The following is a 26,455-nucleotide window of genomic DNA, read 5'->3' as shown; positions in this document are numbered from 1 at the left end:
TTGCAAATGGATACCAACTGTCTTCGTAACAAAAAGACACACCAAAAAACATCCAAATACCTCCATGCTGCTTGTATGTAATGTCCGTCTTGTATTGAAGCCCGGAAATGCGAAATTGTCCCGAAAAAAATTAAATAAGTCTATATTTCAAGCTTGTTTTGTAGCGGAAGCTTCTCGAAGCTCCTCTTCCCGGTTCGTCAAATTTGGACGAACTGGGAAGAGGACGGACCCTGGTTCGTCCAAATTTGACGAACCGGGAAGAGGAGCTTCCGCTATAAACAAGCTTGAAATATAGACTTATTTAATTTTTTTCGGGACAGTTTCGCATTTCAGGGCTTCAATACAAGATGGACATTACATACAAGCAGCATGGAGGTATTTGGATGTTTTTTGGTGTGTCTTTTTGTTACGAAGACAGTTGGTATCCATTTGCAACCGTTATATGGACATGCACTGCTATGCCGAGACCCCCTGTAACTCAGAGAAGCCACGGATAACTCTGAAACTTCTCCCAGCCCTTAGTCGACATGAGGGTGAGTAGATAATGAGTGAAATTTCAATTTTGGGTGAACTATCCCTTTAAGGCCGCTCTTGTACCCTCACACACTCACACACACACACACACACACCTGGTTCTCAGAGCCGTGTGGCTTTAACGTCATGTTTTCCACAGAGCATCGTCATCTGCATATTGCAAACAGTCGGAGGCCTGTCTGTCTCACACACGGCAGGTGTTTGTGTCTGTTGTTCACAGGTTGTTTCAGGACATTTAGATTTGTGAATCTCCACTTTTCTTTCTGCAGGCTCCTGAAAGTTTATGAGATTAGCATTAAGGACGTGTCACAAGGTGAAAAAAAGAATAAATGATAAAGTGATACAAGGACATTGGCAATAACTCAATTTGCTATTGTTTTAGATGCAAGATGTTAAAAATAAACAGGTTAAAGTACAGTAAGTGAGCGGTTTGTAGATAACAGCAGGTTAAAACGTGATCAGATCATGAGTGTGAATTAATTTCAGCCTCATTTGGATGTTTTTCGACGCGAGAGGAGTCGTTTTCCTTGACTATTGAAAGCCAAATGTGGAAGATTTGATTCACTGTGGATGAGGTAAAAGCTAATCCAAGATAATACAAGAGGTGTAAAAGAGAAACATCAGGTGTGAATTGTCTTTTATTTTTCCACGTTACCTTGTACGACACCTTATTCCAGATGTCTGACGGTCGGCTTCATCCACGGCTCATGTGTCAAGAGTTTAGTTGACTTGTGTTGTTGTTGTTTTAGGTGAAAAAAATAACGAATTAAAGCTGTTCTCGGTGGTTAGCAGGAAGAAGGTTCTGGGTTTGAGTTTACATGTGTCTGTGTGGGTTCTGCAGCTTCCTCTCACAGTCCAAAGACATGAGCATTATATGGATTGGTTGCTCTAAATGGCCCTAAAAGGTTTAGGTGTAGATGTTCGTCGGTCTGCACCCTGCCTTTGCCCCTATGCCATCTGGGATTGGCTCCAGCCTCCCATAACGATGCATGGACAGGTACTTAAACCTTTGCCCTGCTAGTTACTATTTCCCTCTCTAATGGTCTAATTACATCAGTTATTTCATCAGTTCAGGTTTCACCACAAATCTTACAACACGTCACTTTTTCATCCTGATCTTACCGCGTTAGATACAACTGCAAATCACATATGACCATCTTTCCTTGTCTTTAACACTAGGGGCCCTAGTTTGGTGGCGCAGCGCAGGTGGCGCAAGGTAACGCAGCTGGTCTAATGCAAGTTTCGACCAGCGCAGCCGAGCGTAAAGTCAGATTGGAAGATTGGTAGATCGCGCTGCGCTGAGATAGGCGTGGCTGCGCAGCAGGGGGAGGCGTCACAGATTCAGCTTGGTGCAGTGGAAGTTTCGTGCGAAAATGTCCCGCCGAGGTTGCGCTGAAAGCTCGCCACCTCCAACCAGGTCTACTCTCAGCGCAGGGCGGAGCGCAGCAGGTGCAGTGGAAGTCTGGCTGACTGACCTGCAGTGCACACACGTCACCAAGACCTCACAAGCAGATCTCCACAGTTCCAGACACATTTCAATGCAATAAATATCCACAATAACCACTATTTAATGCAACTAATGGAATCAACACGTGGATTTATATCTATATAGATTGTCCCGTCACATCTGACGTCAGATCAAAGCAGAGATCAAAGGCTGTCGGCACGCAATGGAAACTCAACCTGAATTAACACAGCAGGGACGAACTGGCACTGAAAAGCAGCTGTGGATGTCCCAAGTAGGACTGAGGGAGGATGACTGCATGTCGCTGCCGTGTTGAGATACCACTCTGCCCTTGTGATGATCGCTTTATTTATTTATTTACTTATTAATTTATTAGCGCGAGCGACCACGTCGTCACGCAGCCGTAATGAAAAACAAAACACAAATCATCATCTCTCTTAGTCCACCACAACAGCCTCGGTATCAGATGGTCAGTATATAGCCTACTACAGTATACTCAGCATCTCTATCACAGAAAAAAAAGAGACGGACAGAGAGAGAGAGAGAGAGAGAGAGCGTCCTTTACGCTGATTTCATGGTGTTTGTTTATGTTGTGATTAGTGTACACCTCTCATCTTGCTTACACAGGGTTTGAATAAATGTGAGTTTCTTCATTAGTTTATTAGTTGTTGTTTCTTACACTGAGCACCGGTTCTCAGTGTATCAGATCAAACCTGATTAAGGATATTTGTATTATTATTAGTAAACTCATTATTCGGCCACTCTGAGCTCGGACCTCCGGACCAAAACAGCTGTTTCCTCCGGGGAGAGGTTCGGCCTCTGGCGTCGCTGTCTCCTCCGTCCATGTCCAAGTATAAAATGACAAACTTGCAGTGCGCATCACCCGCCGCGCAGTTAAAGGTGAGGAGAGGAGCTCATTTGATTGGTGAACATCCGAATCGGCTGTGTTAATCCCACTTCTCCTCCTCCTGTCTCCCTCCCGCCCTGTCTCCTCCCCCTTTGCCGTTTGCGCCGGTAGGAGGGACGAGGGGCGGGCTTGCGCTGGTCTAAGTCGGACTGCGCTGCCCAGCAAACTTGCGAAATGTACCTGGACACGCCTAGTTGTCGTGGCGAAGCTGCACTGAACTTAGACTTCGTCCGGTCTAGGAAACTAGGGCCCTAGTTGTATTAAGCAAAAACACATTTTCTGATCATATAATCATAAGATCACAGGATACTCTTTAGCATTTATCAAATCTCATATCATAAGATAGCAAGGCTGAGCCCGGGAACCTCAACCATATCTGACACCCCCTCCTTGAGGTTCAGGGCTGTAAGTAAGTAAGTGAGTTTACTTTATTGTCGCACATAATTTCAAGTAATTACAGTGAAATTCTTACGTACCTTTGGTCATTTGCATAACATAAATAGAGATACAAGAATATAAAAGAAGAAAAAGAGAAAAATATTTAAAAATGAAAGAAGGTGGTAGTAGATTTTACATATATAATACTATAGTGCAATGGTAACCAATATAGTCCTCATCAGTCTGCTCTTAACATGAGTTACTATGATAAATCACAGATGACTATCTTCTCCTGTCTTTAGCATTAAGCAAAACACACTTTATACACAAGGTTATAATATCTTCAGAAAGCAATAAATTACATTTTCTTCCGAAGGCCGAGCCTGGGAACCTCAACCTTCCTCGACAATAGTCAGTGATTGGATGGATGGATGGATAAATGGACCTTGGAGCAGCAGCAGTGAATCAGTCCTCGGCTCATAGACTCAGAAAATAATTAAGAAACTTCTAAAAATCTGTCCCAAAATGAACAGTAGAGATGTTTGAATCGGAGTGCAGTTTTGTGGTCGAGCTGCAGCTTTCTGGACTGAGCCGTAGGTGGTGGATTGATTCCTGACTGAGATGTGTGTGTAGATAGTTGCAGCACAGTGAAGAAACACAGTGTATACAGTGAATGTGAATGTGCAGTGAAACCTGCTTTTCCAGCGCTCAGAGGCTCCTCCAGTGACTCGTAGCCTCTGAGAGAGAGAGAGAGAGCATCACTCAGTGTTTCAGGAGGAGGAGGAGGAGGAGGTTGAAGTGAAACACTGAACGCTTTGCAGACAAAATACTCCCGTTACTTTAAAGCACTTGGCTGCAGCCTGCTGAGCTGTTTTTTTTTTTTTTTTTTTCCCTCGCTCTCCCTTTTTAATCAGTGTTTTATTGGCTCTGCTGCGTTTTTATTTTCTTTTGAGCCAAGTGCCAGGCTGCCAACTTGGCTACTCGGTCCAGACTTCAGATCAAGGTAGCTCTGTTCCCTTACTATAGACTTAATCAGGCCATAAATAGAATGAGTGAGTGTGTATGTGTGTTTGCATGGACAAAGGGAGCCGTAAATGCTCGGCTTCATCAGCTCAGTTCACACAGTAATCAGCACCAGCCTGACCTACACTCCTCCACTTTGAGTCTCTGATTGATTAACTTTATTTCTGCTTCTTTTCTTCTTCTTTTTTGTCTGAATTATATTGATCTGACAAGAAATGAGAGAGCGACGCAGCAAAGAAGTCAGAGCAGAGACGCTGCTATAGTCAGAGTCGCACAGGAACTGAGAGAACAGAGGCCTGACTGGCGGTGGTGGCGACTGCATGTGCAGCATTTGGCTCTGGTGCATTTAGAAGAACAAGAAGAGGAAATAAGACAGGGTTTTTTTTAGTTTGTATTTTTTTTCTCTGTTGGCAGCTTCAGTTGAAACTCCCTCTCAGGCCATAAACCGTCGTATAAACTATATTCTGTGTGTGACCCCTCCAGCTCACCACCCTGAGTGAGCTTCTTGCCTGCACTTTGTCTAAATGTTAGTTTTTTGTTGAAGAGGATTGTGAAAGTAACACCAGCCCCATGTGTTTGGCGAGCCCTGTCAACTCCGCTGACCCTCCAGACTGATGTCAGCTGGCGCGGAGCTTCAGAGAGATGCAATGTGGCTCTGGGGTGTCGATCCAAAGCAAGCAAGCGAGCAAAGCGAGCAAAGCAAGCGTCCCTGGGAGAGAAACCCAATAACAACAGGCTGATGTACACACACTGACATGCACACACGCACATGCCCGTTTTGGACGTAGATTAAATGCACGGACACGAATGCAACAGAACATGTGGTCACAGAGGGAACGGGCTTGAAGTTGAGCCTGAATCCTGTCGGCTCTGAGTTCATGACCTCGGTCGCATGCAGCTTTTTGTGTGCAAACATACACAAACAAATAATTTCATGCCTGCAGATGAATCGGGATCCACAAAGGAAAATAAACACAGGCATGAACACCTCATGAACATGTGAAAAAGATAATTTGAGGGGGAAAGAAATCGTCATTTCAAAGATTGGAGTAAGATTCAGGATCATTAAAAGTTTTCTTTCTGCAGCATCGTCCTGTCTTCATCTTGGAGCGCTATACTGTATCTGCTCCATATTGTCTCTACAGTAACTTCACCATAACTCCTCTGTTTGTCTGTATTTTTGTGCGTCTGTGTGTGTGTGTGTAGATGACATCGAGGAGGAGAGTCTGGAGTCAGATCTGGGCCAGGTGGGGACCCACGCCTTCGCCCGGATGGAGGGTGACGTGGACAAACAGAGGAAACTGATCCTGCAGGGCCAGATGTCGGAGGCGGCCATGCAGAAACAGCACCAGAGGAAGTGAGGGCTCCAACACTGATATCACTGGAACATCTGAGTGGCTGTGTCAGATTTTTATTTTATTTTATTTTATTTTATATGATAAAACGCATCGCTTCAGTTTCCAGTTATGGTCAGGTGAATATTAGCATTACCAGCATTAGCATTAGCGAAACAGCAGGAACAGCTTGAACTTTTTACATATACAAATCAAAGAGCACTCGGCCATAAGAACAAAGTTTAAGCTGTTTCACACAGATTTAAAAGAAGAAAAGAGCAGAAAACAAAAGAAAATCACATCTTAATCCCAGAGGCTGCACAACTTTGAACAAAATTTGAGTTTCTAGCTGGATTTAATGTGTTTTAATTGTATTTTTTTAGCAGTAATAGTTCAGCAGTTTGTCCAAATGAACACTAAATAAAGGGAAATTCACTGCAGGAATAATTTATAGCTTTGTTAGATTAATAATGAATTCACAAGTGACTCGTTTGCTTCGAAAAGATTTACCAGATTCATTTTTATCTGTTATTACATGACTCAGTTTCTTTAGAAGCTTCTGTGTTTATGTTTTCTAGAAACCTGCCTTGGGACTGCGGCTGAAATTTAGCAGTTGTGCTAAGTCCGGCACATTTACACTGATGCTTAATGCGTCAGTGTTGATGAATGTGCACTGTCCCAATTCAATAAATAAAGAAATGAAATAAAAAAAACAGCTTTAAAAGGCTTAGTTGTTAAAATGCATGCCCAATTTGTATTATATGTATTTTTTGAGTTTAACATTTAACTTATTAACATATTAAACTGTGTGTGTTTCCCTCCTGCAGTTACAATCGCTGGCTGTGTCGAGCGAGAGCCGAGGATCTGTCAGACATCGCAGCACTGAAAGCGTTATATCAGACCGGTATGTGACAGCGTGTGTGTGTGTGGTGAAATATTTTCCTCCAGCGCTGGTTTTCATTCATTCAGACCTTTTATTTCCCCCCCAGTCGTTGTCAGCAGGATTAACAGAGGCCACTAAATGAAATGCAGCCTCCCTCTCTACCTGGTTGTATCAATGTGCAGTTGCGCCCCGTCGCCAGTAGGAGGCAGCGTTGTCGTTCACTTCAGCCCCCGTTGTTATCTGACCCTCCTGACCTTTAAAATGATATTTGAAAACTTCCATGACTCGGCATAACCTGCTCCTCGGTGCACCGTTCACACCCACCTGAACTCTGTGACCCGGCTCTTCTCCGATTCACCTCATTTAAATGAAACTGTTGCATAAGATAATGTTAATAATCAGCTCTTCATCTAATAGTTAATTATCTTTTGATGATGATGATGATGTTGATTGTGACCTGAGGCGTCAGATTTGTCCTCGTTTAACAAATAAATTAATTTATGAATATGTATACCCCACATCCCTGAAGCTAAGGGAATAATTTTCTACTTTGATGTGGGATGATAAAGATCTTTTGGCTGAAAAATAACATCTGTTTGCAGATGATTTATGGTTTAACTGTCATTTGAAATGTAGATTAAGTAGAGTAGAAATGTATTAATCTTTAGAGCCAGAGAAGAATAAAACTTGAACAAAACAGATGTGATGAGGTAAATATTTAGTTAATTTTTCACATATCAGTGGTTGGCAGAGTAAAAATAAGTGACAATAAATGAGGCTTCACTCTGTCGTTCTTCGTGGTGGTGCTTCAGGAATGAAAAACAAAGGATAGAAAACATTAACGTGGTACATTGGACACGGTTTAAACCAAACACAGGCCTCGGATTAATTCCTCGCAGGGCTGAGCTGCTGTAACGCTGACCGCCACCACCGCCGTGGCCGCTGCTGCTGCTCTGCCTTTTCTTTCCAAAGTGAAGTTGTCACCTCTTGTTTTTTTGTGGGGACAGGGTTTGATTTGCAGAGGGAGGCAGTACACCAAGTGCTGGAGGAGCAGAGCGAGCTCCAAGCTGCTCGGCCTCTCGCTGAGCCCGAGGTTTTACAGGTCGTTAAGTTCGCATGGCTATTGCTAATATATTTTTAGAAGAATTCAACAAAATGATGGATGAGATATTGATTGTCTCTGACAAGTATATCGCTCAAATCTAACGAGTGTTGCAGATGCAGCCAGGTTACACCCACAAATAAATAATAATGTATAATGGATTTGCCTTTAAAAAAAAAAAAAAAGTTCCATAAACCTCTCTTCCAAATGTTCAGGTCTGTAAACTCCACAGCAGCCACTTTATTATTAAAATAAATGGTGAAATTTCTCATGTCCAATCAACAGATTAAAACCGAACATGTGTAGTTTTTATATACAAATAAGCAAAACAGTGCGAAGCAGCAGAAGGCAGGAAAATAATAATGATTTTTCTCCGTAAATGACGATCTGAAGACGATCGTTTCCAACTAAACGACTGTTTCAGCACTGAAATATTGTTTTTTTCCTTTTCTTTGAACAATATCGACCCAATAACACGTTTAAACATTTGATTTGCGAGGACTGAACAGAACATTAAAAGTGTTAACATGATCAACCAGGAGGAAGAACGTTAAACTGCATCCAAAGGACTTCAGTGAGGAGGAAATTCAAGTCTTAACTTCTATTATTGTCATGTGTCTCTACAGGTGTGGACATGTGTGGCAGGACAGTGATGGTCGTGGTCGGACGAAACATCCCAGTCACTCTCATTGACCTCGAAAAGGTAACAAAATAAAAGAATTACTTCAAAATAAAATTCCTCTATTGCGTGTAACAGCCAGTGTACTGTATGTAGAGCACATGTTCAGCTTTATATTAATATAAAGTACCGGCTTGTTTGTTGTTTTTGTGTGTGCGTGTTTCATGTTTTGAGCATCTGTGTGTGTTGGTCTGTCCTTTCATGTGTCCATCTGCATCAATATATCTGTAAATATATTACATTTGCATGCATGCATCAGGTATGGTCTGTGTTATTGTGTGTTTCATGTCTGCATGTTGCTTCAGCTGCGCCAACATATGTCAAGTGAAACGCTCTTAATACGTTAAATATGTTCAGGGTAAAAAATAGAGAGGAGAGTTTCTGATCCTCTGTTCTGATTGGCTGACAGTTGTCTGAGTGATAAATATTAAATAAAGCAGATTTTAGGTAAAATACATTTTAGAGAAATCAAATCCTGCAAGTGTTTGATTGTGGGGCTTAGTTACTGCTTTGTTGTGACATCATAAAGTTACAGGAAGTCCTAACGACTAATTTTAAGGCTCAGTTTCTGAACCATTTGATTAGTTTATAGTATAAATATAGAAATTAGACCTGATCTATAGTCACATAGGTCAAAAGAGACTCACCTTATGCAATATGGGACTTTTTTTATATATATATAATTTATTTTATTTATTTATCTATATTGACCATGCAGTACAAGACAATCTCCTCAGAATTTATGAAAGTAAAACAATAGCAACAAGAACAACAAACCAAGCAAACAGAGCCTGTGTGTAATTGTGTCTGTATGTGTTTAAGCCACATCATTGATCATGTCTTTCTTTATATGGCAACCATTTTCCCCGGCTTTTTATAAAGAGATATTTCATTTTCAGCTTTCATTTCAAGATGCTCAAAAGTATATAATCTATCATCTTCAATATAGGACATTAAAATTTTTATTTTTCCATATTTATGAAAAACACATACAGTACTGGAGACCTATTGTGAACTTTCGCATTTACCACGACCTCTGAAAAACCACAGAAACTTGAACAAGTGACCAAACCTGCTATTAAACGAAGTCATAGTGAACTGAGATTCAAAAAGAGAAATGTAAAACGGTGAATGTGGATGAATGTAAACATGAGCAGAGTCCAGGAACTATAAATGTTCACGCCCACTGATTTCATGCCTTGTGTTTGTGTGCTCAGGCTCTGCTCTACTTCATCCACGTGATGGACCACATCACGGTGAAGGAGTACGTGATGGTTTACTTCCACACGCTGACCAACGAGCACAACCACCTGGACTCGGACTTCCTCAAAAGCCTCTACGACATCGTCGACGCCAAGTCAGTCCCACATTTTTACACTCAGCGGGTGAACAGGAGGGGGGGAGTTGTGCAGCGATGCGTCCCACAGTCAAATGAACATGATCTAAACCTTACACTAAATGCATGCATGCTGGGGTATGTTGCATTTCATAGATGTGCAGCGTCTTAGTTTTCAGACTCATCCCTCTGCTGCCACACACGGTGATTAAATAAGAAAACACTGTGGCTGTTGTTGCTTTTACCTCCCACCCTCCCACACAAGGGCACTGACTCTAACGCTCTGTGCTGTAGCAGCGTCGACGTCATTTGGCCTCATCGCCGCTGATTAATGGCCAGGATGATCAAACATAGAGCGCAAGCGTTTTCTTCTAATGAAATGATTCAAAAAGTTTCAGAGAGTTTGTCCAGATGGAGACTTTGGTCATTTCTGTTTCTGTTTCTCTGTTTAAAGTAATAAGGCGTTAAGTCGGTCCAGGTGCAGCATCTTAATAAAATGTGAAAGTTCTTAACTCAGCAAACTCCTGAAAAAGGGAACAGAGTCACACGACCTTTGCTTGACCTTCATTTGGCTTCTTCGCCTCGGTTGCTTCCTCCTCCTCCTCCTCCTCCGACCGGCTGACCGACCGTCAGAGCGAGCGATCACGCTGACGTCTGCTGCAAACTGCCGGTGGAGTTCAGATACATCGCTCATGCGACGGACGGCGTGACACCGCCAAGGTTACAGCGTTTTGGAGGTTTTGGAAAAGCAGAACGTGCTGTGAAATGCTTTTGTTTCGCTGCGGGTTTTGGAAATCTGGAGGCCATATTTGGAACAGGAAATCCAAACTTGGAGCGAGCTCTCGGGGTGATTTATTGGCTGTAACTCATCCTTTATCAGAGCGGGGTTGAAAGCTTTGAGAGCAGACCCTTGTTCTGAACGAGCGGCGCGGCCTTTTCTGGGGAAAAACCTCCTGTTAGACATTATAGAGAGTGTGTGAAAGTGTGGAAGCTGAAGAATGAGCGTCTACTTGGGTCCACACAAGCCCAGCCAGTTGAGACTTACACACATGAAATTAAAGCTGGTATCTTGTTGATAAATACGGCATAGCAATACCATTCACTCTTAAACAGATTTTTAAAAAAGATTAGAAATGCAGCCCAGACTTCAGACCTGGATCTGAATCAGATTCTGCTCAGAAACATAGGAGAGGCTGTGGGACACGCTGGAGGGAGGATGTCTGTTATCACAACACAATGTTATTACATCAGAAACTCTACACATGGAGTCAGATGTTGAATCTGGGATAAATACTGGTCGAACATTGCGTCTCTTTGTTTGCAGTCTGCTGCGAGGTTCTCCATAGATGAATAGTTTCATCACACCAAATAGGAGCCACATCCTCCAAATGAAAACCAGAGTTGTTTGCAGGTCCGCACGGCCATCGCGGTGCTGCGTTACCCAGAGTGATGGCTGCGCTCTCGCAGCGTCGGGACTCCCCGATGGTTTCATTGTTCCGCCTGGTGCAGTCCAGCTTTGTTTGAACCGACTCGAAGCTCCAGTTGAGGGCCTGAAATGTTTCAAAGATACTGAAGATGACAAACTGAGTGGTAGGAAAATGTGGTTGAAACGATGGCTTGAGGTGCATTTTCTCATTTGAAGCAACAGTGGCGTCATGGAAAAAACCCGAGGACGTCCAGCAGTCGAACAGGCGATCAGACGGGCTGGGACAAACCCGCAGGTTAGGGTCGATTTAGAGGAGAAAACAAAGTTGAGTTAAAAACCCAAACAGCCTGTTTGTGAGTCACTGTTCACACACTGACATCCTAGTTCAGCTCTGATGTTTACACAGCGCCAGAGCCGGACCGAGCCAGAATGTGATTTGCCCCCCACCGCCTCGACGCAGCCAATAATGTCAAGTATTGTCAATACCAAACTGACCTGATCGCTCAGACTGTGTTAAATTGCTGGCTTTGAAGAAATTGTAATATGTAAAACTGCTGAAGAACTCAATGAACTTTAGATAAACAGTATCATCATTTGAATAAATACATAATATTTTAATATTATATATTATATTTTATTAAAGTTATAATTCCTTTGTTGATGGAAATACTATAATGTATTTCAGCATTGTAGCCCAGAGAAAAACTGTCCATTTGGATAGAAGACATGTAGCAGCATTTAGTAAGTAAATGCATGATATAACAACATGGAAAAAATATTAATTGGCCTGGGATCATCTTTATACTTTGCGATGTTTATTCATTTTACAAGATTCATCTCAAAGTTTTAGCCTTTATGTTACATACAACAAGCATTTTCCAGACCCAGAAACTTGAGCTGTTTTCGTTTGACACAACATTGTGATGCCTGTCGGGGGCATTAATGTTAAAATGATGATATATATAAAGGTGTAAAGTGTGTCCAAACAAATTTCCATCGGTAGAATTTATTTAGAATATATTTAACATAGAAGAATACATCATATTTCTTTGAAAACAATTACAGACTGTATGGAAGAAGTTAATTGACTAAACTTGTTTTGTCGTGTCATGGGTGGGCTGTACATAAATAAAGGTTTAATTTAATTTATACAAACTGTCACAATAAAAAAGCTATTTATTGTACTGATGGAGATTTGCTTGGACACACTTTATATAAAGTAACATTTCAAGCAGAGTTAGCCAATTCCTTGGGGTAGCATGGTTCATACCACACTGTTAACAAAAACATTTAAAGCTCTACACACTGTATACTGTAAATAATCTGCTTTAAATTGTTGGCTTGTTTATAATCCGTCTGGTCGTTGTTTTGGTCAATTGACTCACTAATATGAACAATTATCCCGTTGTCTATACTGAAGATGTATGTTTAGCATCCTACAACATAAACACACAAAGCAGAAATTACAACATAGAAAACACTGTCACAGCTTTTGGAAAGTACTTGAGGGAAAACCTCTCGGAGGAACCTGAGGCCTCGTGGTTTTTGTTAAAACGTTTCTTGTTCTTGTCTCTTTCTAGTTTTTTTGGAAACCACAACTGAACAAAGTTTTGTCAGTGGGGAAACTCCGCGTAGTGATCTGCATCTTTTAGCCCGTGCGTGTTCTTCTGTTCGTTACTTCCTGTGACTGGTCATCCGGTTGGTTTCACCATACCTTTGTTTCTTAGCTTAACTCATGTCTGGAAACTCCAGTTAAGAGTTAAAGAAGAGTTTAGTCGTTACTTTTCCTGAAGGGGTGTATATGTATGACTAAGAGGAACAGGTGTATTTTAACCTCACACTGATGAATGAAAGGGTTCGGGTAGAGCCGACTATGTCATTTCAGCTTCCTGTCACCAGAGCAGGGAAATCCCATTCAGCCTCACACACAGTGGCCGTGCAGCACCAACAGCACAGTTCGCTGATTTATCACAGAGAGCTGCAGCTCAGGGCGAAAAGATAATTAACTCTAAAATGTCAGAGTTATTTAAAGCTGCACTGGCTCTCTGCAGAGTTTCAGCTTTGCTATGGACGGATGGACGAATGGATGGACGGATGGATATGTGGATATGTTGATATGTAGATATGTGGATATGTAGATACTTTGATACTTAGATAGATACTTAGCTAGATAGATACTTTGATACTTGGATACTTATAGATGATGGATACTTAGACACCGGATGGATGGATGGATGGATACATAGATGGACAGATACTGTAGATACATACTTGGATACTTTGATACTTAGTTACTTAACGATGGATACATGCATGGCACCTAGATGGATGGATACATAGATGGCATAGACTGTATAAAGAATGGACGTAGCACCCGTGACGTCACCCATTGGTTTGGGGGAGTCTGTTTTGTGCCGCTACTACGGGGGTTTGAACTGCGCCATGTTGGATTCCACTGGCCTCGAAGCAGCGGTCTCCGGACCTGTCACTCAACGTTTCCGCGCCCTAATTGGCCAGAATTTTAAACCTAATAACTGTAAAACGGTAGAGTTTTTAAAAAATTCACCCCCCTCAGAGTGTGTGCGGGGGTATAAACTATTGGTTGAGACCAAAAAACGTAGTGGTACCAGGCTTTGATCATGTTTATTGAGGATGTGAAGTCGGCTATTTTAACATGGGGTTCAATGGAGAATGCTCCCTTCTGACACCAGCCCCCAGAGGAAGCCGAGGGGATTGCAGTTTTTTGAACGCGGAAGTGAGCTTCACTTCTCAGACCGACAACTGCCCCCTTGATAGATGGACAGATAGATACATACTTGGATACTTTGATACTTAGTTACTTAACGATGGATACATGCATGTAGACACCTGGATGGATGGATACATAGATGGACAGAGAGATACATACTTGGATACTTTGATACTTAGTTACTTAACGATGGATACATGCATGTAGACACCTGGATGGATGGATGCATAGATGGACAGATAGATACATACTTGGATACTTTGATACTTAGTTACTTAACGATGGATACATGCATGTAGACACCTGGATGGATGGATGCATAGATGGACAGATAGATACATACTTGGATGGATGGATACTGACACGCATCTTTCTATTGTTGACTTGTGGTTGTGCATTGCAGATCACCATCCCTGTGTTGATGGAACTGTGGTTTGTGTAATTGGATGTGTATGTGTTTGTCTCAGGGGTTGTGTTATCCCCATGTCCCTTGCTTGTCTACTGCAAAACCAATTGCCCCCCCGGGGGACAAAATGAATAAAAGTTGATGTAGATACTTTGATACTTACATAGATACTAAGCTAGATAGATACTTTGATACTTATACAGTAGATGGATACTTAGACACCTGGATGGATGGACAGATAGATATATACTCAGATAGATAGATGTCTGGATGGATAGATACATACTTACTTGGATACTTTGATACTTAGTTACTTACAGATGGATACATAGATGGACAGATACGTACTTGGATGGATGGATGGATGGATCGATTGATGGATGGATATGTATACTTAGACACCTGGATGGATGGATGGATGGATGGATGGATGGATGGATGGATGGATGGATGGATGGATGGATGGATGGATGGATACATAGATACATACTTGGATAGATAGGTGTCTGAATGGATAGATACATACTATACTTGAAGAAAGAAAGAAAGAAAGAAAGAAAGAAAGAAAGAAAGAAAGAAAGAAAGAAAGAAAGAAAGAAAGAAAGAAAGAAAGAAAGAAAGAAAGAAAGAAAGAAAGAAAGAAAGAAAAGGTTCGTCATGTAGCAGTGACTGAGGATTGGTAGTCCTAATTCTCATCCTACCTCTAACCTTGATACCAATCTTTCTTTTCTTCTTTTTTCTATTTTTCTTATAGTTTCATTTCCCTAAATCTTTGTTTTTGTTTAAATAAATAAAAAAATCGAAAAATCTTTTTCTGTTTTCTAGGTAACCTTAATGCGTCAACATAAATCAAACTAAGACCTGTATCAACCCTAACTTTAACCCTCTGAACCAACACAAACCTTTAACCCTCTGTATGTTTTCATCATGAGCCACTCGTCTCTCCTCTTGAACCTGTGATACGTTTCTTTCTTAGGTTTTTCAGTCGTTGGTTTTATATAAAGGAGGAGGATGCTTCAGTGTTGTTGGGGCCTGGTGTCCTCAGTGAGAGTCCCCTCTGGTCTTTGCTGTTTCTGCTTATTCTCGTCTGCGAGGGACAAAAGTTCTGTTCCCGAGTTTCATGTGTTTCATGTTTTGAGTATTCAATTTCATCTGAACGCGACTTTCATCTGTAAATGTTATTCAAGTCTTACAGTTTCTATTTATTGAGTCAGGATGTGTGATTGATTTAGAAGTTTTTTTTAATGTCTCAGTTTCACTTCTCTGCTCTTCTGGCTTGGCGGCGTCCACGGCCCATAGTCTCAGCCTGGCATGTCCGCCATGTTCAGTCCACTGAGCTATAGATTGGCTGCCCGTCGCGATTTTTTGGCTCCACACAACCCAACCCAACCGGCAGACTGAAAGCCAAACATGAACACAAAAGAGTTTCCAAAGCTGTCAGGCTAAAGTGGGGGGAGATTGATTACTTTCCCCAGGACACAGATGAGCCGGTGTGTGGTTGATTATTGTTGTTTTTTCTTTTTGTCCCCTCAGGATCCAACGTCATGGTTTAGTACTACCGAGTTAGTTTGTCAACTACAAGATCAAGTTCCAGCTGCTGCTGGCCGACTGTTTTGTATTATACGAACCGTGTGTGTGTGTGTGTGTGTGTGTGTGTGTGTGTAGTATGACAAATGCCAACTGTTGCAAATGCAGTGGGTTATTGTCGGTGTGCTGCCATGAATTGAACAGCCAGGTCTGCACTACCACCGCTATTCACAGACTGAAACCTGAACACGACTGCAGACATTTGTTTATGGTTTAATTACAGTTTTGTTGACTTTGTTTGTTTGTGTCAGAGATTCACCCTCAAGCTGCAGCAGCTCCAAAAAAAACACGAATCGGGATTCCCATCTTCAAAACAGAGGGATGAAGGATTTGGACCAGGTTGTTAGGGAATCACTGTCTTCTATCAACCGGTTTGTGCCGGTTTGGTGACCTCAGGATTGCATCTGTGCGTTTTGCCAGTGGGTGTTTTATTGCTTCATTTGCACGGCGACCTCCAGCTGGGACGGTCTGCAGCCAGAGGCGAAGTGGCTGTGATGAGGGTCGGCAGGGTAATTCGCCAGATAATGGTTTGTGTTACTCCCTGCAGGTTGAACACAAAATCGAAAGTGTCTCTGGGTCTTTTTTCCATTCGTGAGAGTTAACAACATGCAGGAGGAGATTGACAGGCGGAGTGGTGAAACCATCTGTGGATTTGGCTGCAACGAACCGTCGAGCCGTTGTGGTGAAAAGAGTTTTGTCTGAAGGTGAAGCTTCTCAATTTACAAGTTGAATTTGATTCTCACGTCTCGCGCCACCACGAGCTCAGAGTGTGAGATCATGGAGACAAGTGGCGGAACGGAGTTTGCTTCGCAGGCCGTTTAGGGGTTTGAAATGAGCAGTTAGAGATGTATTATGTGCAAGATATTCACACATTCAAACGTTTTTGATCCAGGTTCCTCTGATGACGTTCTGGAGAGGTCAAGACATTAGGATGGTGTGCAGAATCGTTTTCTGTTCAACACTGAAGAGAGATCTTTTGCACATAATTGACAATCTGATCTGATGTTGGTGCTAAAGACACTTGAGAAAACCAAATTATGAATTTATTTATTTATTATTAAATGAATCCGACTATAACTGGACAACTGAGTGCATGTTAACACGTTGGTCAGACTAATATCAGAGTTCTCCAATTTGTAGCGTTATGGCGTTCTTGTCTGCCTCTTGAAATCACCATGACCACGAGGGATAGCGTGCACCTTACAGTATCTGCACAATAATTAACACGCACATTACGTACAAGATGAATAAAGCCATACGATTGACCATTTTGCTGTTGTTTGAAAATGCCGGTCTGCCGCCTGGCTAACAGGTCAACCGGGAAAAGGGGCCGTATTAAAGCAGAAGTAAGCGATCCGGTCGTTTTGGCTAACTTCCTGTCAGCCGATGGAGTTAGCAGTCCCCGCCCTCGTCCCTACGTCACCACATTCACGTGCATCCCTTGGCTGCACACAGAGAGAGGACCGCCCCTTTATGCCGTTCTCTCTCCTCATTGGATAAAGGTTGTTGGATACAAGGAAAGTTTTCTCCTCGGCTCAGAGCAGAGCAGAGTGACTGACAGACCCGTGTTTCGGACCAAACACTCTATGTAAGTGATTGCTGTCGGAAGATAGAACTATTTAAGACTTATATTAACACAAAAATTCCGCTTACTTCTGCTTTAACCCGCTGAAACGACGCATAATCGCCACCTGGTGTTGAGGAGGAGGACACGTTTCCGTCAGTCGATTTTCTCAGTTGCATGTAAACTGGGACAAGGACAGAAGTCCAATTAGACGCCTAAATCGAATTTTGAGCATAGCTCGATTAAGCTCTGCATGTAAACGTATACTGCATGTAGATCCTCCTGTTACTGACTTCTTACAATATCTTGTCAACAGTTAAAATGTTGGACAGTGCCGTTGAGGTGGCACTGGAGGAAAAGTCAGAATAACCTCAAAACCTCACAGGATTAAAAATAAATCCTGCAGGGACCATTTAACTCCTTAAACAATTTCCACGGTGATCCATTTAACAGTTGTTGAGATATAACTGGATGAAACTACAGACTACTCCAGCTCCAGCTAGAACTCCAGCTAGAAGTCTAATGGGAGATGAATAATGGCAGCGTGAAGTGATTGTTGGATCCTCTGACATCGCGTTGCATTTGATGCCCGAGTTCAGAGCTGCTTCTGCTTCAATCAAATGAATTAAGAAGTGGTTTTTGGATTAAACCACCTGTGAGTTTGGACGGCGTTCAGTCCATTTCTGACTTTATGTGCCACCTTTGTGTCTGAGATGTGTTTGATTTTCACACCTCACTTCTTCCGAACATCGATCATAACTCCCAGACGTGGCCAACAAGTTGTTTTTCATCTCTTCTCTTCTCTCTCATGTTTGTCCGAGGAATAAAAGGCCATTCTCTTCTGTATCTGAACAATGTGGCGCAGCAGGGATTCGACTGGAAGCTTTTAACGTTTGCTGTGTTTGATGGAGACGGACCGGTGTCATCCGAAGCCAGCGCATGCAACGCAAACCGAAACAATGAGTTAGTTCGTCTGTCCTTAATATTTTCAGATTCCTCCGTCTTCTCTTTAGTGTTTAGCTTGAAGCACATTCATGCCTGGGTGAAGGCAGACCTTTAAAACAAGAAATATGTGTTTTATCTGAAAAAGCAAAAGCAAAATCATTTCCTACCTAATGAAATAAACACACATTTGTTGCTTTAGTTGGTGCCAGTTATATGCAGCACGACAACGATTGCGACTCAAACAGGAAGTCATCACATGGAGTTATTTAGAAGAACAATGGAGCTGGACACAAATTCATTTTCACTAGCAAATGAAGCAAAAAGTCAAAATAGACCGAAGAGAGCAAGAATAAAAACCTTCTTCTCATGAATCTTGAAGTTGAAGCGAAGTTTACGACATTTTACTCAATGATGGTGCAAACATATTGATATTATTGCATCAGCTCAATGATCTGAGCATGAAGCGGCAAGACTGATGTGCAGGTGAAGTCACAGAGAAGCAGATACACAATTTAATAATGTGACGTCCCTCATACAGTACAGATGAACTGGTGGCAGTGGCACAGAGGAATAAGATACTATACAGCAGGACTGGTCAATTACAAATTCAGCAGTCGGGACAGATTTTCCAACCAAGAATTTCTGTATATCTAGGCCAGACATTTTCAGTGGCTCGTGGTCAGTGGTATTGAAAAGGGGGAAAAAAAAGAAAAGATTATTCATCGTTTCCCTTTAAAATTCAGTCACATGTGACAGCGGCACATCAAAATGAGTATAAAAACAATGAAATAAAAAACTTAAACTGGACAGAAAATGAGGTAGAATCAACACTTGATTCCACTTATGGAATAAAAAGAAACATTTTGCTCATATTTTGAAAGAAAAAAATCAAAATAGTACAGAGGATTAGGAATAACTCACTTCCCTTATGAATAAAAATAAACATTTTGCTAACTTTCCTTTTCTGTGTGGAGTTTGCATGTTCTCCCCGTGTCTGTGTGGGTTTCCTCCGGGTACTCCGGTTTCCCCCACTACTAAAAACATTGGGTTTTCTTCTTGCCGAACCACGGGCCGGGTCAGTCGGAGGTTGGTTCTGGGCGCCATGTGGCACCACGGGCTGCTATTTGAGTAGGTCTGCTGCTGTGCAACGTGTTAAAGGTCAATTAAAGGTTGTTTTCTGTGTTTTTACTGGAATTATTGGAAATAAAAAAACGGCAAATGCCCTTAAAAATCCTGAAAAATATGAGTTTAGTTGTGTTAAAGGGATTGTTCAACATTTCTTGGTTTCCCTCACCAAACTCATCAAATACACAATCCAACAATCCGACAACTCCACAACGCTCTGGTGGACAAGTTGTGACCTGCACATTCACCACGCTATGAGATAATAACAGAACGTTACGAGACAGAGTTGTTTGAAAGGTAAATTCATGCAAAACAGCTGGTGCCTTCAGGGGCAGTTTTTCATCAAGCAGTCTCTGCATTTACCTCTAAAACAACTCTGTCTAGTAACGTCCTGTTATTATCTCACAACATGGTGAATGTGCAGGTCACAACTTGTCCACCAGAGCGTTGTGGAGTTGTTGGATTGTGTATTTGATGAGTTTGATGAGGGAAACCAAAAAAATCCCATTAGCCTCCGTTCTAAAAATAGCTTGCACCGACAATTAAAGGTAACGAACCTACTGCTATGACTATAGGGATTATGGCAATGGGCCAATTTGCCAAAATGTTGAACTATCCCTTTAATCAGCAGAAGAAACATGCCTGCACACAGCAGTTTCTTCCTCTGTGTGCGTGTGTGTTCATGCTCATTGTTCAGGCTGTTGAATACAGATCTGGGCCTCCAGCAGCCTCTCACACATTAAGTGAAGTGTGAGAAGGATGTGTGTGTTGTTGGATGTTTCCCCTCTGATGAAGGAGGCTGCAGCTGAGAGTGTGTGTTTGTGTTGGGACAGCGACCGCACTGAGCTCACACACACATCTTGTCGTCTGTTTCGGGGCGATTAATCTCTCTCACTTCATCTCTCTCAGCCTCTGCCCTCGTTTTCACACGACTTCTGTTTTTCTTCTCGTTGTGTTGCAGAAAGTGTGAGTCGGTGTCGTGACCCTGTGAAAGTGTTTCTCACCGAGCTCCTCTTTGTTTTGTGTTTTGCAGGTTTAAGAAGAACTTAAAGGCGTTTTACTACGTACATCCAACATTTCGCTCGAAGGTGAGACTATACGTCGTCTTTTATTTGACCGCCTGGTGTTTGCAGTGTCAACACAGCTCAGTGTGTGTGTTCAGTGATATCGGTGTGTAACTACACGTCTGTCAACAAGCTCCAGAAATTAACGTCTCAGTTCATGTTGCAGTGAGAGTGAAAGTAGCTGTGGATTATACGAGTGTCAATGACTTCACTGTGGGTTTCAACTCATGACTCCGACTGTGAGTTATTAATTTATCGACGCCTAGAGATAAAGTAATTATAAAGTATATAATTATAAATAAAGTAAATCTAACCATATATGAGTAAATAAAGTAAATATGAACATATAAATACAAAATAAATGTAAGAATAAAAAGACCATATAGCATAATATATGAAAAAAAAGAAGACGGAAAGGAGGAAGTGAAGAAGATAAGGAGGAAATGAAGACGGAAAGCAGAGAGGGAAAGAAGGAGAGGAAACGAGGAAAGAAAGGAAAAAAGGGAGGGAGGAAAAGAAGGAGGAAAGGTACGGAAAGATGGAAAGGAGGAGGATATGAAGGAGGAAAGGAGAGAAGGGAAGGATGGGCAGGAGTAAATGAAAGAAGAAAGAAGGAAATAAAGGAGGAAGTAGAAAAGGAAGGAAGAAAATGAGAAAAAGAAGGAGAGGAAAGAGGAAAGGAAGGAAAAGAGGGAGGAAAGGGACGAAAAGATAGAAGGGAGAAGGGTATGAAGGAGGAAAGGATGAGGGAAAGAAGGGGAAAGAAAGGAAGGAGGGAAGGATGGAAAGATGGAAAGGAGGAGGATATGAAGGAGGAAAGGAGGCGAGGGAAAGAAGGGGGAAAGAAAGGAAGGAGGGAAGGATGGACAGGAGGAAATGAAAAAAAGAAGGCGGAAGTAGAAAAGGAAGGAAGAAAATGAGAAAAAAAGAAGAGGAAAGGAAGGAAGGTAGGAAGAGAAGGAGGAAAGGGACGGAAAGATGGAAAGGAGGAGGATATGAAGGAGGAAAGGAGGCTAGGGAAAGAAGGGGGAAAGGAAGGAGGGAAGGATGGACAGGAGGAAATGAAAGAAAGGAGGAAGTAGAAAAGGAAGGAAGAAATTGAGAAAAAGAAGGAGAGGAAAGGAAGGAAGGGAGGAAGAGAAGGATGAAAGGGACGGAAAGATGGAAAGGAGGAGGATATGAAGGAGGAAAGGAGGTGGGGGAAAGAAGGGGAAAAGAAAGCAAGGAGGGAAGGATGGACAGGAGGAAATAAAAGAAGAAAGGGGGAAATAAAGGAGGAAGTAGAAAATGAAGGAAGAAAATGAGAAAAAGTAAGGAAAAGAAGGAGGAAAGGGACAGAAAGATGGAGGGGGGATATAAAGGAGGAAGGGAGGCTAGAGAAAGAAGGGGAAAAGAAAGGAAGGAGGGAAGGATGGACAGGAGGAAATGAAAGAAGGAAGGAGGAAGTAGAAAATGAAGGAAGAAAATGAGAAAAAGAAGAAGAGGAAAGGAAGGAAAAGAAGAAGGAAAGGGACAGAAAGATGGAGGAGGATATAAAGGAGGAAGGGAGGCAAGGGTAAGAAGGGGGAAAAGAAAGGAAGGACAAGAGGAAATGAAAGAAGGAAATAAAGGAAGAAGTAGAAAAGGAAGGAGGAAAATGAGAAAGAAAAAGAAAGAAAGTTCAGCTATTTCTCCATCGCTAACATTAGCATTAGCAGCTGTTTCTGTCCTTGAACTGACGTTAGCATGCTAACCAGTTAGCCACTTCCTGTTCAGTGTAACTGTGTGAATTATCACCTGTCGTCTTTTAAGCTTTAAAACATGAATCCATTAGTGAACGCTGCTCGTTTGTTCCGCCGTTTTCAGTTACATGGAAACTTTCTGTAAAACCTTTAACCAATCTTTGCCAAATATCTTTTTATGCCCTTGAAAGAAACAGAAAGAACTCATTCATCTCTTTAAAAAAAAAAAAAAAAAAAAAACATCTTGTCTCGTTTCATTGCACTTGGCCGGCGTCGTTTTGACTCAACACTGTAACCTGCCCCCGACTGTTAAAGACATGGCACGGTTTTACAACAGAACTTAATTCCCGAAAATCACAGTTTCCTGCTCCAGCAACATTATCATTTGAAAGGCTCAGTAATCATGAGACTCACTCACTCACTTGGTATTTTGAACTTGGACACTTTTTGTGCTTTGGGACCGAGGCCTGACATTCCCAGGGTGAGACTATTATCCAGAAATGTGTATATGAATGAATGAATGTCCATCACGCTCTCGATTTAGATGCTAATCCTGATCCAGATGCAAAGTCAACACTTATAAATATTTTTTCTGTTTTGAAATAACAAATCTGGACTAGGATTGTGCTCCCCAAGTGTTTTCTGGTTTATGTCAGTTTTTTTTATTTTTATTGTTGACTGGAGTTACAGATCTTTGGTGAAACGTTCCCAAGGGGATAATTAAATCCTCATTAGTTGTAATCTTGTGTGTTCGGTTTCGTCTTTGTTCGTCGTAGTTTAAGATTAAAGGGATAGTTCACCCAAAATTCAAATTTCACTCATCATCTACTCACCCTCATGTCAACTAATAGCTGTGAGAATTTTCAGAGTCCTCCGTTCCTTCTCTGAGTTACGGGGGGGTCTGCGCAGCAGTATTTGTCCATATAATGGTTGTGAATGGACACCACGTTTCTTCGTCCAAAAAGACACACCAAAAAACATCCAAATACCTCCATACTGCTCGTCTGTAATGTCCCTCTTGTATTGAAGCCCCGATATGAGAAATTGTTCCGAAAAAAATTAAATAAGTCTATATTTTAAGCTTGTTTGTAGCGGAAGCTCCCAGTGTCTCAGTTCACTGCTCTGCCTGTGTAAGTGCAAATCTCACGTGATTTGCACTGACCGGCAGAACAATTTCTCATGTCGGGGCTTCAATACAAGAGGGACATTACAGACGAGCAGCATGGAGGTATTTGGATGTTTTTTGGTGTGTCTTTTTGGACGAAGAAACGTGGTGTCCATTCACAACCATTATATGGACAAATACTGCTGCGCAGACCCCCCCATAACTCAGAGAAGGAACGGAGGACTCTGAAAATTCTCACAGCTCTTAGTTGACATGAGGGTGAGTAGATAATGAGTGAAATTTGAATTTTGGGTGAACTATCCCTTTAATATCCTGGTACTGTAAACACAAGAAACCAGATCAAACAGCATCTATAACTGATGAGTTCCTCTCTCTCTCTCTCTGATTCATCACTTTACAAATCCAGTTCTCCACGTGGTTCTTCACCACCTTCAGCGTGACGGGGATGAAGGACAAGGTCCGTTACCTCGACAACCTGCACCAGCTCTTCACCTGCGTCAAACCCGAACAGATCGACATCCCTCCATTCGTCCTGGAGTACGACACCCGGGTAAGCACCGTCCCACCCAGACATCCATCACACACTCACAGACATGCTGGTGTAAGCATGTGCCATCTATAATTAAAGGAATAGTTCACCAAAAAATGAAAATCAGTCATAGTTGACTCACCCTCATGCCGATGAATACTCCGGAGTAGTTTTTTATTCCTCAAAGTGCAACTGGAGACCCGGGAGGCCGGTTCGTAGTCCAACAAAATCCTTATATGAGAGCCAATAGACACAAAAAGGTCCATAAAATTACACAAAAACCTTGTGATATTCCTCCGCACTGCTCATCCGCTGCAATCCAAGTGTCCTGAAGGGATATAGTCCAGAGTTTACTCGAAACAACGTCATTTAGGACATTTTTACAGCCTAAACTAAAAATCCTTTATTGCGCTTTGACGTTCACACGCGTGAATGCGAGAGCGCGCCCCAGGCAAATTCATGTCTCCCTGAGAGCTACAAGCTTTCTTGGGGTTTTGACAGTTTGAAAAACCAGTGTACACCAAAATAGTTTGAAAAAATATAAACAATATGAGGTAAAATGAAATAAGAAAAGTGCATATCACAGTAAATGATAAAAAAAAACAAGCAAATTCACAAACAAAAATGAGATATTGAATGTACTGTACGAGGAGTCAGAACTGCAGCAGCCAAGGGTTTGAGTCTTTCCAATTTAAATAAAGGAAAAACACAGCATTCCCCCATTCATTCCCAAAATCGTTGAAGTTTTCCCTTTGGTCCGTCAGGCTGCTGTACAGGTGTCACATTACCTGGATGGAGGTTTAACTCTCCAGGCTCTTAAAAGTCATTACATCTATAAAACACTTAATCATATTTCATTGACACCTGGGATTTAACAAGATTTAAAGTAATAAAATAATGAAACTGTGATGCTGCTACTGTAGGTACACACATTAAAATCAAAGAGGACACAGGAATCTCACTTTTCCCATCAAGAACAATTCATTCTGGACAATGAACTTGTGTTAAACTTGAGGAAAACAAAAGGTTCCGTTACAACAATTAAAGACTTATCAACACTTCCTCAACAGATCAAAATAGATACATACATTTTGAATGTAACATACTAATTTTTATAATTTCTCACCAACTCACACAATCTTTCCTCCAAACGTTGAGTCATTTTCCTCTTCTTCGTTGTGTTTTTGTGTCGAGCTGATGTGACATTTGGGATTTTATTTGTTTAATTTCTACATCTTGAACATAAATGAATATATCTGTTTCATTTTAAACATTATCAACATCAAACAGGAGTTCAACGCACCAATTTCTCTCCAGTCACCACCTGTGGGTCTTGTTGTTCTCACTACACTGAAACTTTCCTGTGGGTTCGGCCAAGTTAAAATCATGAACTGTCAATAAACCGCTGCTGGATGTTGTCACAGAGTCAGTCGTGGTCTTCTGCGCCAAAACCTTTGACTTATGTCTGAAGAACATCTGAAATGTGAGACAAATTATCCTCCGTTTTTCAGCTTGAAGAATCTGCAGCTTTAAAGCCTCTGACGTCTGAAACTTAAAGTCCTGGTCCGACCTCCGTTTGATGTCCAAGTGTTTTTCTTTTCTTTCTTTTTTAACAATTTGTTTATTGAATTTTCATATTAGGAAAAACAATAGTGTGTCTAATTACAGATATAAATTCAGCATATTCCCAAAACAGATACCAACCCCCCAACCCCATCTCTCGGGCACCCTGCCCCAGCAGATGGACACAGTTAAAAGTAAAAGTTAAAAGTAAGAAGAGACAAACAAAAGGAAAGAAAAAATGGGTTGAAGAAGAGAAAAGGAAGAGGAAAATAGGATAAATAAATAAACAAGTGAATAAAATAATGTATGAATAGATAAAAAATGATAATAACAGTAGTAATACTCAATAAAAAAAAATAATAATGAAAAAAATAGACTAATAAGATCAAAAAAGAAGCATAAATATCTAAGTTGGCAGGTACTAAGAAATATAAATCAATTAAAAATGAATAAATAAGTTATTAATAATAAAAATATATATAGTCCAAGTGTTTTTCTGCCTGTAGCTTCTTTTCTTTTTCGTCTTACATTTTGCAGGTGGCGACCAACGGCGGGTGTGTGTTTCGCCTTACACGCCATCGTGTGATTCCTACATCTGTTTTTCAGGCCCTTATTATTGCGTTTTAATGGAAATCCACTGTAAACTGATGTCGCCGTGTCCTCACATACCACGAACACAGACACTTTAATCTGTTTACACTCTTATTTCTGTTTTTTATTGTTGCAGAACAGAGATTGAGTGAGGAAAATCTGCATGTCTGTTGATCTGCATTAGATGTGTGTGTGTGTGTGTGTGTGTGTGTTGGTTATGTGAACCAGAGAAGGGGGCAACAATCAGCGAATGACCTGTTTTTAACATGTGTGTGTAAAGAAATGGCACCTATTAATCAGTTTAGCCAACAAACTCAATCGAAGTGACATTGTGCAGGACGCTGTTGTTGCGCTGATTTCCCCCTTTGAAATGCGCTGAGCTCTGATGTGAAGATAATTCAGTGAAGTCATTGGTATC

The 26,455-nt window shown here is 41.5% G+C and overlaps 1 protein-coding gene across 2 annotated transcripts in view; it reads left to right on the top strand.

Annotated features, from left to right (window-relative positions):
• Positions 1 to 26,455, top strand: part of gdap2 (ganglioside induced differentiation associated protein 2) — a 57,624-nt gene that overhangs the window by 21,781 nt on the left and 9,388 nt on the right. For both annotated transcript variants that reach the window (XM_083997159.1, XM_083997158.1), the window contains 6 exons: positions 5,514 to 5,664; positions 6,469 to 6,545; positions 8,253 to 8,329; positions 9,523 to 9,662; positions 20,477 to 20,531; positions 23,761 to 23,904. In XM_083997159.1, the coding sequence (XP_083853285.1) occupies positions 5,514 to 5,664; positions 6,469 to 6,545; positions 8,253 to 8,329; positions 9,523 to 9,662; positions 20,477 to 20,531; positions 23,761 to 23,904 (644 nt within the window). The remainder of the gene's footprint in view (positions 1 to 5,513; positions 5,665 to 6,468; positions 6,546 to 8,252; positions 8,330 to 9,522; positions 9,663 to 20,476; positions 20,532 to 23,760; positions 23,905 to 26,455) is intronic.

The sequence above is a fragment of the Trachurus trachurus genome (assembly GCF_905171665.1).
Source record: "Trachurus trachurus genome assembly, chromosome: 21".
NCBI classification, from domain to species: domain Eukaryota; kingdom Metazoa; phylum Chordata; class Actinopteri; order Carangiformes; family Carangidae; genus Trachurus; species Trachurus trachurus.
The sequence above is the reverse complement of the archived record's forward strand: the minus strand, read 5'-3'. Positions and strand labels throughout refer to the sequence as shown.